The sequence below is a fragment of the Elephantulus edwardii genome, unplaced genomic scaffold (genome assembly GCF_000299155.1).
Source record: "Elephantulus edwardii isolate Elephantulus edwardi_28Jun2011 unplaced genomic scaffold, EleEdw1.0 scaffold00066, whole genome shotgun sequence".
Taxonomy (NCBI): Eukaryota; Metazoa; Chordata; class Mammalia; order Macroscelidea; family Macroscelididae; genus Elephantulus; species Elephantulus edwardii.
The window spans coordinates 10,343,877-10,357,243 of record NW_006399816.1 but is presented as its reverse complement, the minus strand read 5'-3'; the positions used below and the strand labels follow the sequence as shown (position 1 = coordinate 10,357,243).

The 13,367-nt window shown below is 34.1% G+C and overlaps 1 protein-coding gene across 1 annotated transcript in view; it reads right to left on the bottom strand.

Annotated features, from left to right (window-relative positions):
* The window catches only part of LOC102870680 (unconventional myosin-IXa-like), a 266,823-nt gene that overhangs the window by 167,097 nt on the left and 86,359 nt on the right, over positions 1 to 13,367 (bottom strand). Inside the window, 3 exon segments of the mRNA XM_006888336.1 lie at positions 5,100 to 5,295; positions 9,208 to 9,349; positions 11,951 to 12,072. Coding sequence (XP_006888398.1) covers positions 5,100 to 5,295; positions 9,208 to 9,349; positions 11,951 to 12,072 — 460 coding nt within the window.

Below are 13,367 nucleotides of genomic sequence, written 5' to 3'. Positions count from 1 at the left end.
ATTAAGTCAATTTAATTAATCTTTTTTATTGTTATTTTTAGAAGGAATCATTGCCCACCACAAACTGGGACATGTAAATTTTCCAACTTTGCTCTTTGATTTCTAGATCGCACTCTATAAAGAGTTTAGAATCAGTCACTGTGTTGAACACAACAATGGCAGCTGAGATTTTGAAGGAGACTGAACTAAATCTGCAGATCAATTTAAGGAATACTGCCATCTTAACTACACTAAGTATCCTAATCCAGAATACAGGATGTCTTTCCATTTACTGAAATCTTCTTTAAGTCTTTCAATAGCATTTTGTAATATCAAGTACACAGCTTTTGGATTTGATTTCGTTGAATTAATTTCTTTGTTTTAATTTTACGTGTGTGTGTGTATGTGTGTGTGTACGTGTATGTACCATTAAACTACATCTGAATGGTACAGGAGGAGATTGCCCCTCCTTCTCCAACAGAGCATCTGGTGGATTCAAACTATGCACCTGGGGATTGCAGTGCAGCTTCTTGCCACTAGGCCACCAGAGCTCCCTAAACTCATTTCTAAGCATTTTATTTTTGTTTTTTCTTATTTTTGTTTTCAAATTGTCATTACATTTATAGAAATATGATGGATCTTTGTAAATTGATCACGTGTCATATAATCTTGCTGATTCTGTTAGCTCTAATTGCTTTTGTGAGGGTTTTGTGTGGAATGTGTATTCCTCAAAATATTTTATATACAATATAATGACATAAGCAAACAGAAAATTTCACTGTTTCTTTCTCATCTGCATGTCTTTTCCTTCTCTCATTTAATTTCTTAGGCCAGACTCTTAGGATAATGTTTAATAGAACTATCAAAAGTGATCTTAGTGGAAAGCACAAAACATGATCAACTCAACGCTTTGTGTCAAGTCAGAACAAACTCATAGTTGACCCTCCAGCATGTTTTTACAGGCTGTAAATGACAGGAGACTGTCCCATCTTCCTCCCAAAGAACTGTCAGAAAAGCACCATCTTTTGGAATATCAGCTCAATTCTCAACACACTAGGCCACCAGAGCTCCCTACAAATATGATACTAAAAGAATCTTCTTACAGTATGATACTGAAAATTTTAAAAACCAAACCTAATGCCAAATCGACGGCACATAACAACAACAGCAACAACTGCCAAATCAAGTCCAATTCATTCAAAACCTGTTAAGAGATCAGAACTGGTTCATATAGAGCTATTAAGGATATAAAACTTTGTAAGAGTAAAGTACCTTATTGTTCTCTAGCTGACCAGTTGGTCAATTTAAAAACACTTCCATTTAGTTAGCAATCAAGTGCTTAACCACTGCTGACACCTTTTAGCAGTTTGATAAAATTCCTATCGCTACAGTGTCCAGTGGTTTTATATTAATAAAAGGGTTTTGGCTTGGAGTTCTGGTGGCCTAGGGGCAAGAAGTTGCACTGCAATCCCAGACATGCGTGGTTCAAATCCACCAGATGCTCTGCTGGAGAAGGAGGGACAATCTTCTCCTGTGTCAGTCAGATCTGATTTGACGGCACAAACACAAAATAACAATTTTTTTTTTTTAAAAAAAAAAAAAGGCCATTGTCTTTTGTCAAATGTTTTTGCTGTTGTTATTCAGATTATTCTGTAGTTTATGTCATTAATATACCATATACTAACTAAGTTTTCATTCCTGGAATAAATGCTCCTTGGTCATAGTGGATAATTGTGTTTACTGAATTTAGTGTAGGAGTATCTTGTCAAGGAATTTTCTGTCCATATTTATAGGGGATATAGTCTGAGTTTCTCTCATGGTATTTATCTGGTATCCAAAACAGAAGTGACGCAGTTCTAAGCTGTCCTACAGTGCTGCTCTGAGCTCAAATGAATACCAGGGCCACAGTTTTGGATTTTTCTTTGTGTGGAATAGAATGCCAGAAAGAGTACCACACAGAGATGCTAGATCCTGGGAGACAACCAAATCAGTTTTAACACCTGAAAACAGAAGGTCATGGGAACCCTTTCTAATTGCATAAACAAACTGTGAACATACTAGTTATGTAGTCATTAGAGAAAAGCAGGTCAAAGCAGCAGATAAAGTGAGAACCTAAATTTTCTAGCTGCATAAACTATGGACAGCTTTAGCATCTGCACACATGAAGAATATGAGCAATGCTTTGAAATTTCTAGTTCATGTCTCTGTTCTCAATGTTATGCTGCAATTTCTAACTTTACCTTGCCTTTTTAAAGGGATTAAAGCTCTTCCTTAGCTATTCTTTTATGTAACTCTAATAGACATAAGTAAAGATCACTGTGTTCACTTTTACATATTGTGTAATTCACGGGCAAGTTATAAATCGACTGTGACTTCTATCTATCTTCTATCCACATTTTCTACTTTAGGACTGCCCTTGTTCAGGAGGAAGAAATCAAAGGTAGGTAAGTGACACCACTAGCACATTTATACTCATTACATGACTGCTGATCATTACACTATCATCAGCCCTCATTCAACCTCCCAAGACAGTCAACATCTTCATTTCATTCTCTTCAGTGACAATACCTACTTAATGATGTCACTAAAAGCATGTTATTATTTTCAATATCCTGACCATCATAATTTGCATCCTGTAACATATTTCCTCTCAAAAAAAAATAGTTAACTGGATTATTTTTATTTAGAGGTTAGCATGTATTGTACTCCTTAATTGGAAAGTCTATAAAAAGGAAAACTGACAGTAAAAGGGAGACTTTTTCATAGCATTAATTATGTTCATTTGGCTTGAAAAAGAGATATAAAATGTCAGAGTTCCTGGAGAAAATAATTTTTTCTTTACCATAAAAGCGTAACTTTTTTGTTTAGAACTATTATCATGATTTAAGTGAAAATTTCAAGAAGTGGGTTTCCATTCAACAGTTCATCCACTTTGTTTTGTGACACTGACAGCAAGCCCCACAACAGAGCAGTACACTTCCTACTTCTGCCTGTGATTACTGTTTCCAACTCTCTTTCTTTCCTCTCTCCTCTTGATTTCTGAACTTCATTCTGAACTTCATTCTGCTGTTGCCTTTGGGGAAGCTAAATTATTCTAAGGAGGATGTATCTCCTCAGTACTATGCTCAGTCCCAAGTCTAAAAGTGACGAAGGACCATAGCTGTAAAAATTCCATCAGTCCAATAAATCTGTTCTCTTATTTTCATTTTTGTCCCACATTTTTCTCCTATTCTATTCAGGACCACCAGAATGTTATTTAAAATTAGGTAAGAGTCCACTGAGAAATTTTACAGTCATCCTCAACTATACCATGGTGCTACATATTTACATTTTATTCATCAGAAATGTTATCTTTGACTTTATATTTATTTCAAGGTCTAATACACATCACTTTCTATCGTTATTATTTCTTCCTTCTGATTAAATAATCTCCAATTCTTGTTTTATCCTAATATGTTTACATATTATACACAATGTTACAAAAATTCTTTACTGACTACTTAATTCATTTTCACAGTAAATTCAGTGTTATCACTGCTAACTTTATGGTATCTTTAAAAAAAATCCACAACCTAAAATAAAAACCCTAATAGGTGGAAAGTGCTGTGACAGAGGCAAAAACAGACTGTTACCATTAACATTTATATATATTAATTTCTTTCAAGAAAAAAAAATCTACTCAGTCACTATCTCAAATGCATAGCTTTTTATGTTTCTTTTTAAAAAGTTAAATTTAAAAAATTAATTTCTATCGTGTTAGCCATGTTCTACTACTTTTTAGCCTCAGCAGTAGTTTAGTAGTGTTTTAACTAATTTTATAGTAATACACTAAGCTATATATACATTTTCATTTTTATGCATTTTTCTAAAATTGCAAAGCAAGTCTGAAATAAAACGTTTATCTTTAAAAAAATCTCTTAATTCTTCCTTATATACAAATGCCAGTTCTCACACATTATTATCTAATAAATAAAAACTAACTTTAATTCATTTTGCCCCCAATTTAGGAAAACAGTCATTCAAAAAGATTAATTCCCTTCAAATCTTACAAAAAAGGCATATAAATCTTTATCGCTAGTGTACATATTAAAAAACGTGGTAAAAACTATATAGGTAAATCTGAGAGGTTTGGAAGCACAGTGTATCACACGTCTACAAAAAGTTATAAATCTCTATGTTTCCTATGCATAAAAATTGATCTTAAGTGGTTATATGTTGGAAAATCCTCACTATGCAACAACAGTCTATCTAAAACTGGAGCTGAAGAAAGACGTTCCACCAAAGAATGTAAAGGAGGCACTTTAAGAGAGACACAGAGGAAAGAGTCCTGCTTTATCCAATTCTAAATATTAACCTATAACTCGAGGAATTGAGTTAAAGACAGAAGAAAATGAATGCTTCAGGAACATATATTGTTGGTGTGTGCTGTTGAGTTAGAGACAACCCACAACTGACCCTCAAGTAGGTTTTTAAGGCAGTTAATCGCACAGGAGACTGGCCATCCTTTTTGCATGAAGCAGCTGGAGTCTAACCATGTGCCTTACATATACGTTTTTATATTCATAATCCCAAAAAAGTATTAAGTATTCTTTTACAGAGATAAGAGAAATGGAACAGTCACAAAAATCAGTCAATACATGACACCTTATTACAGAAGCAGGATTAGTTCCACTATACTACACTATCTCCATTTCATTTTTCCTTTCCTTATTTATGCTTTCATACTAAATTTTGTTTCATTTATAGTAAAAGCTACAGTATAAAACAAAAACAAAGATGTACATCAAGCAGTAAATGTTCAGTTATCACTTTACTTTTTGGTTTTAAAAAAAATCATGGTAATGTCCTCCTGAGTATCTACTAAATACAAGAAGTCTTTAAAAAACAAAAAAAGCACAACTTACTATCTCATGGGCCAACACATATATCCATACATATACCTCCCACAGATTCACTTAACCACATAAAGTTCACTCAACTCATGCTATATGAAACATGATGGTAGTACATGGCAAAGAAACAAAAAGGAGTAAAATTATAAGTATGTCTTGTTATGTGGAGGCATAAAAAGCTAAAAAACTTTAGAATAAAGTATGACGCTTGGTGAATCTACTGCTTACCAGTTTTTGTCTGACTGTGTCTCTTTCCAGCTTCCCTGAAAGCAATCATGGCTCTGAAAAAAGCTCGAAGAACTGCCCATCGGAAAACAGCTACTGGATCAATTCCAATCATCCCAGAGATAAATGCATTCTTGCTACTTCTCAGAAGAGCTACAATATCTGGGCGCATATGATCTGTATTTTTTTCCCGGAAGTCCTACATAAAAAAAGTACCAGTGTTATTTTTTCCCCATTATTAAAACCAAGGAAGATAGGTGGTGTGTTTGAATAGAGATTGAATAAAGAATATAGAAGTGATTCCTACTTCTCTGGGGTGCTGTGTGGACTAAATATTTTCTACAGAATCTCAGCCAACACCAAAAATATTACTATATAATAAACACACTCTAGAATGAATATGCCACAGTTTTATTGCAGCTTGTTAAACTACTGGTCAGCAAGAATCTCTATGAATGAGTATCACATAAAGTGACCTAAGAGAGTAGAATAACAGAAAGAAGCCAGTGATGAGGGTTGGAAAAGAGTATTTCAAGCAAAACAATCACCACTACAAAGATCTTACTGGAAATGAAGTAGATTTGTTAGTAGAAAAGCATTAAGAGTAAGATCAAGAAGATAAAGCATAGTAGACAAGAGTGGAAGAAATAAAAAGGCATATTTTAAACTCTGTAAATCTGAGGTAGGAGTTTATATTTGATGCACGTATGAAAGGGAAATGGCATGAGCTAACTGGTGTTCTATGAAGAACATTGATAATAAGTAAAGGAAAAAAATGATGAAAAGCGGACCAATGATTACAACAGTCTAGCAAAGAGCTGATAATGGCCTGCACTAGCTAGATTTTGTGGAGAAGGAGAGAAAGGGTTTGAAGGCAAAGACTGATGGGAATGAGAAGGTGTTGGGCTAACACCTATTTTGGATTGGAATAACTAGAAGGCTGAAGGTGTCTGCTTTCCTATGTTTACAATACAGAAAAGACTTGAGGATGAGGAATGAAACTCAAAAGATCAGCTTTGGAGCTGAAGGCTAAGTCAGGTCTTCCTTCCAAGAAGACAAAGAAAAAGTGAAACAATCATCATACCAAAGAAGGCAAGGTCACCAGTCCCTAGTTACTTCTTGAACTGTACTTGCTGCATGTCCAAAGACAAAGACATTAAGAAGAATATCATTAAAAGCACATTTAAAAAATAATTTAAAAATTTTTTAAACCAACACATTAAAGGCTGCAGCCATCATGGACATTTCATGAAGCAAGTATCTTTGATACCTACAAGCTTCCAAAGTTGTATATGAAACTACATTATTGTGTAAGACGTGCCATCATAGCAAGGTAGTTAGAAAGAATTCTCATAAAGTCCAGAAAAACAGAAGACTTCCATTCCAATTTTCAACCTGCTAGTACTAACCCTGGACCTCTAGGAAAGCCCCACATAAGGATCTGAAAACCACCCTGGAAAAAAAATAAAGAAAATAAAATTTACAAACAAAAAAAATCTGCTTTGTCCAAAGAAAGTTTGGGATGATAATGGAATTAGTAACACATAATATTTATTAACAGATTACTATGGACATGGTACTCTCTCCTAATTATTTCACATGCATTGTCTCACTTAATCCTTGTAAACGCTTTTGTTCAATTTGATGGGTGAGGATGTGAAGAAACTTGGAAGAATCTGTTCTGGAAAACAATGTATTTGAATTTTGTAAATAAACTAGTATAATAAAATAAAAACACTGTAAAACTTCATTATCTTGAAGAATATATGGCTGGCTACCTATGTGTTATTATTTTGTACTTTTCAAAGGTATTACCAAAATTAGATTTTAATAGTCTAACTTAATGCAGTTTTATTCTTTTTAAAAAAGCTTTTTACATAGCTATCATTATTATTCCCATTTTTATAGATGATGAAACTGAACACAGAGAAGTAACTTGGCCCCTATCATTCTTCTAATAAGTAGAAATGGAGTTTAAAATATAATAATAATAACCTACATTATGTTTCCTTACAGACATCAAGAAGGCAGCTAATATGAAATCTGGAGTCCTAGAAAATGTATTTGCTCTCACTACCAAGGACAGGCAATCTCCTCCCATGCAATTTATTTCCTCTGAAAATCTTCTGGAAGGTCAGCTATGAGTTGGTTCTGACTAGATGGCACACAACAACAACAACATCATCACTACCATATAGATTCTTAAAAGATATAGAACTAAACACGGCTTATCTCTAAAGAGACGGAAACATGACTGAGATTGTTAACAGCTTCAACTTACTTGGTTCCACATAAACAGCCAGAAAATCAAAAGATGAATTACACTGGGGAAAATCTGTTACAAAGAACCTCTCCTCAGTCTAGAGATTAAGGTGTGCCTGATCCAAACCATGGTCTTCATTATTACTTGCTATGCATCAGAGAGTTGGACAATGACTACGGATGACAGAAAAAGTGATGCCTTTGAGTTGTGGACTGCTAAGAAAACAAACAAGTCTGTCCGTGAGAGGGTGAAACCAGGTTGTTCCCTGGAGGCATCTGACATACTCTAGGCATACTGCCAGGTGGGACCAATTCTTGGAAAGGGATATCATGCTTTTAAAGGTGGAGGGATAGCCCAGGAAAAGATGACCCTGGATGAGATGGACTGACTCAGTAACAAGGGTAATGGGAGTAGGTGTGTGAGAGATACTGAAACTGGCTCAAGATAGAGGAGGGTCCAGAGCTGTTGTACCTAGGGTTGCTAAGAGTTGCAAGTGAACTGATGGCACATAACAACAACACAACCTACATACCTACTATATGATTCATTTATCTGAAATATAGTAACAAGCAAAAGTAGTTAAAGATGCCAGGCTAGCATTCACCTCTGAGGGAAGAATCAGCTGGAATGGAATTCTTTGTGTACTTTGTATACTTCATTATATAATCTTATAGATAAGGTTTAAAAAAACCAAAAACAACTACTATTTGTTTTATATTTTAATGAAAGTTTACAGAAAAGTTAAATTTCCTTTCATTCATTAACAATAACTATTTTTAACCTTTATTCTAAAACATGTGTCTTCTCTAAAAATATTACCTCTAATTCACTCTTGCCATAATTTATTCACCTGGAATCCATCAATAAAGTCTGTTAACTGTACTTGTAAAATTTTCATCTTGATGATGGGAGCATGTGTACTACTACCTTGCTTGTTTAGTTTACCCTAACATTCTACCTCAACTATTTTAAAAGCTAACTCATAGTTCACCTATTTCCACTTACACTGCAATCCTCTCTACTCAAAATAATCTTTTAAAAGCATAAATGTTTTAAAAAATTCATTAAAATCTCTTCAAATTCATGATTCTATAAAATAATTTCAATAAAAGCAAGATCTTTTCATTTGGCTCAGAAATGAATTCATTCCTTAAATTCATTTCATGCTACATTCCCTCTTCTTATTATAACCCTACAATGACTGATTTCAACTATTAAGCTTTTCCCTACCTCATATTTGAACTTCTTCTTCCATCTACATATTTACTTCAGACCATCGCAAAATTTCTCAGAAAGGTGTTTAATGTATATGTAATATAAAAATTAATAAATCCACTATTTCACTGTTTTCTCTTATTTATTTTTTATAAATTCCACATAATGCCATTTTCATTTGTGTGTGGGTACACATGGAGTATGCATAAGTATGTTTGTATATATGTAGCTACACCCATACATTCCTACATATCTATGTACAGAGAGAGAGCCAGGAACATAGCTCTCTAGTTTCTCATTATCTTGTTCCCTACACAGCAGAGAGTCTAATAAGTGTGGTTTGTAGTCAATGAGCACATTTTTTAAAAAATGAGTTAATGAGTGAGTAATCTTAACTTGACACTGCCCTCAAGACCCAGAATAGGGGGGAAATTATTTATATATATATATATTAGATATATATTAAGGAGAAAATAAACAAAAACATTGCCTAAAATTGCAATGTTTTGAAAAAGAGATTCCGACTTTTACTGACCAAGAGCCCCCACTTCTACAAAGAAGGCAGAACACAAAAGACAGGGATAGAGTTAAGAATATACCTTTTCTCTGAAACAATGAGAAATTTATACTCACCTTCACTCCATATTTAACTTTTCCAGCATAATGTTTTATGATGAAAGCAGGCTCCATCACTGTTGGAAATTCAATGTAAGAATTCTCTTCATGTTGATGCTTAAACTTGTCTAGCAATGTTTGATTTGTAGCCTGTGGGAAGCTGAATTTAAAAAAGTGGTAATATTGAAGAAATGAATGATAATTGGTACAGTCTTTAAAAGTAACTTATAATTAAATGGCCATATAACATATTTAAGTGTTTACAATCTGTTATCTAATCTAATTTTCAGATTAAGAAGTGAGCATAACAAATGATTGGTGTCTCTATAGTATAACTGAAAGTTCAAAAAAGATATGACTGGCTCAAAGTCACACTGGAAAAAATAACTCAAGTCTTTAGCTTAGGTTGTATATTACTGCAATACAGTAAACTCAAAGCAAAATAAAAAACAAATCAAAGTTTGCGGCCTAGAAGGTACTATGTCAATCCATCTCATCCATGGTATTCCACTCCTGTGCTGAACCTTCACCCTTCCAAGCAGTATGTCATTCTCCAAGGACTGGTCCCTGACAATATGCCCAAGCACATAAGACAAAGCTTCAAAATCCTTGCCTCTCAGGAGCATGGAGACAATCTGTTTACAATACTCCTTCTGAAATGCTACAATGCATTCTTCAGAAACACGCTTAAATTTCAGGCTCCAATGTCATACGCAAGTATGTAGCACAGATAAGATTAAACCAGACCTCAGGTAAAAAAACAAAACAAAAAAACCAACTCTATACAACTAAAGCTTACAAATACATTGAATAAAGCATTAAAGACAAATGAAATGCTGTATTTTCCCTTTAGAACAAAATCTTTCTTAAAGGAAAGTGAATTCGTTTAAATGAGTCTCAATACTTCCTAAATATTACTAACTTTATGAATTTACTTTGTAAGTGCTTGCTGTGTGTTGTGCTGGGTACCATTAACTTGGAACCAACCCATAGCTGACACTCCAGTGAGTTTTCAGAGGCAGTTAATTGCCCCAGAGGAGTCTGCCCATCCTTCTCCCACTGAGCAGGTGATGGACTCCAACTGCGTGCCTTTGGGATTGCAGCGCAGCTTCTTGCCAATAGGCCAAATATCCTATTTTCATTCTTTTTCTATGACATATGACATAGAGATAAAGGAGATTATTTATAAGATGAGATAATGACTGCAGAACTGATTCAAAAGTAAGTTACCATAAAAAAATTTATATGAGGAATTGAATATAGAAACTGAACTAAAGAGCTAATATAGAGATTATTTAGTCCATTCAACCATCTATAAAAATAACATGACAAGTTACTGAAAATAAGTACTACGATAGAGAACTTTACTAATTTATAGAGCAGATGCTAATCAACTCTAAAGATCAGAAGTTCTGTTTTCTCCCAAGTCAAATTTGTTCTGTGTCATTTCCAACCACTTGGGTTAGTCCATAAGCTTTTGGCTAACAATCAAGAGATGACATTTTCTTCATTGGGTAATATTTGCATCTATGTGATATAGCAATTTCATCAATTATTCATCAAAACTTCTTTAAAACACATAGTATATAGTATTCTTATCTATCATCATAATTTCTTCTCTGTATTCAAAAAAAATGAAGTCAATGCTATTAAAAGATTTGCCAAGGGTAGTTCATTGAGTTAGGACACAAATTCTGGATTTGGATTCTGAATTCTAAGTATTATAGGAAACAACAATATAATAAACACTGTTTCAAAGTATAAGCTTCAAAGTAAAAAATACTTGAAAGATTTAAATATAAAGTCCATAATTTATTATCTATATAATTTTTTTCTTTAAATTGCTTAAACATTTTTATTCTTTATGTTATTATAGTATATACAGCAAACGAAAAGAATCACTTATCATTTCCTTACCAATAACTGTCAAAACTAATGATTGGAATCAATATGAAACATTCTAAAATAGAAGTATTTGAGCCTCATCCCAGGCATATTGATAAATAAGCTTGATTAATGGTATATTGGTGAACTTATTAACGGCTTGATTAACAGTTTGCAAGCAGAGTCAAGGACCACTAACCATCTGAATTTGTAAAACATTAAGCAATGAAAGAAACATTCACATAATTTTGTACCAAAAACTAAAAAAACTTTTTATTTGTGTTAATTTCATTTTCATTCTATCATCAATAAACTAGTGAGAGAGTGGGTGTTAGACAAAATTGTTGGCTGTTGCCTTTCCAATATATTTTCATTTTATCAATATTCTATTTAGATGTAGTAATTCTGTGTATGTATTGAATAGAGAGACAAACAGGTTGATATACAAACCAGAATGAATGTTTTCCATGTGTGAAAGGAGGTACTTGGATCATAAATATCAAACAGACAGTAAAAAAGAAATCAAGGAAAAACTCAGCTCAACAGTGAAGTTCATTGTATACCCCAGGATGCTGAAAACAGAGAGCCATGGAGTCTTTATTTGATAATGTAAGAAAGAAGGACTTAAACACCAAAATTCCACTGCCACTGACACAGTGCTGACTCACGGCGACCATTCATTAGGTTTTCAAGGCTGTGACTCTTTACAGCAGCAAAGTGACCATCATTCTCCCATGGAGTGGCTGACTGGGAGATTTAAACAGCTGGCTTTTTGGCTAGAAATCTGAGACATTATGCACTGCACTCTTACTAGAGTTCCATTACAAACAAAAAAGCCTAAATGGCAAATAACACAATTACAAAGAATCATACTTACTTGCTTTCCTCATCCAAAAGATGGAGCAGTCCTGTTGGCTTCTTGCTAATAAGATTTATACAACAGGTATTATCAATATAATCTATATTGTGCCAGGTGATATCTTCAGCTAAATATTCCTCCTAGGAAAACCAAATAGCAAAATAGTAATTTATTCAACTTGTAGAAAATAATATATACATAAGGATAATAAGCTTTTATCAGGTGGAAATGGACTGACTGACAGAGTGATTGAAACCATCAGAGATCATCAAATCTGACATCTATGCCAAGAAGCTAGCTAGATAGGACAGGGTTGTGGTATGTTGTTCACAGAGCCATTATGAGAACAGTGGACTCTATGGCACCTAACAACAGCATGGATTAAATTATGTACCCCTTAGAAATTCATGTTAATCCTAACCTCTAACCTGTAGGTATAATCTCCTGTGGGAATGAGTTGTCTTTGTTATGTTAATGAGCCAAGATTAGTGTAGGGTGAGTCTCTTTTGAGATAAACAAGAGAAAAATCACAAGCTAGCAAAAAAGATAGGCAAGATATATGCAGAGACACATGCAGATGTCCAAGGAAATCAAGAAGCAGGAGCTAAAGAGTTTCTTTCTTTCAGAAATGAAATAAACAAACTTATTCTTAAATCAGTACCCAGAATTCAGAATTCTAGCCCCATAATCTGTGAGAAAATAAGTGCTTTACCCAAGTTTCATCTACAGTATTTTTGTTACAGCAGCACTAGATAATTAAGACACATTCGATACTGAAAAGTAGAGATGCTGCTGTAAAAAGACACTTGAAATGTAGAAGAGGTTTAGGAATTGGATAGAAGTTGAAAGAATTTTAAATATGGTACAGATTCAGGCAGTGTTTCCTATCATACGTAGGACTACTATTAACAGACACTGACTCAAACCCACCTAACAACAGCAAAAGCCTTCAAAAGACTGTTGGTTGAATTATGGATGAAAAAGACAATGTTAAGGAGTGTCAAGAAGTAAATCCTCAGAGAGAGACATCATGCTTGGAAGGGTGAAGCCACAGTGCAAGGGATGAAGATGCTGGATGAGATGGATTGACTCAGTGATGGGTAACAGGAGTAGGTTGGCTCAGGATAGAGCAGGGTTCAGAGCTGTTGTACACAGGGTTGCTGTGAGCTCCAAGGGACTCTAAGGCACATAACAATAACAACAACAAGTAAATAAGGAGAAGTGATAGAGAAAGTCTCCATCTTCTCAGAGACTAAATAGTACCAGCAACAGAATATTACCAGGACAGAGATGTTAATTGAGTTTTAAAAGGTGACTGGAATGAAATAAGGATGATGCTTTTTATACAGTGGCAAAGAATTTGGCTCAATTATTTTCAAGTGGTCTTTTTGTGTGTGTGTGTGTGTGTGTGTGTGTGTGTGTGTGTGTGTGTGTG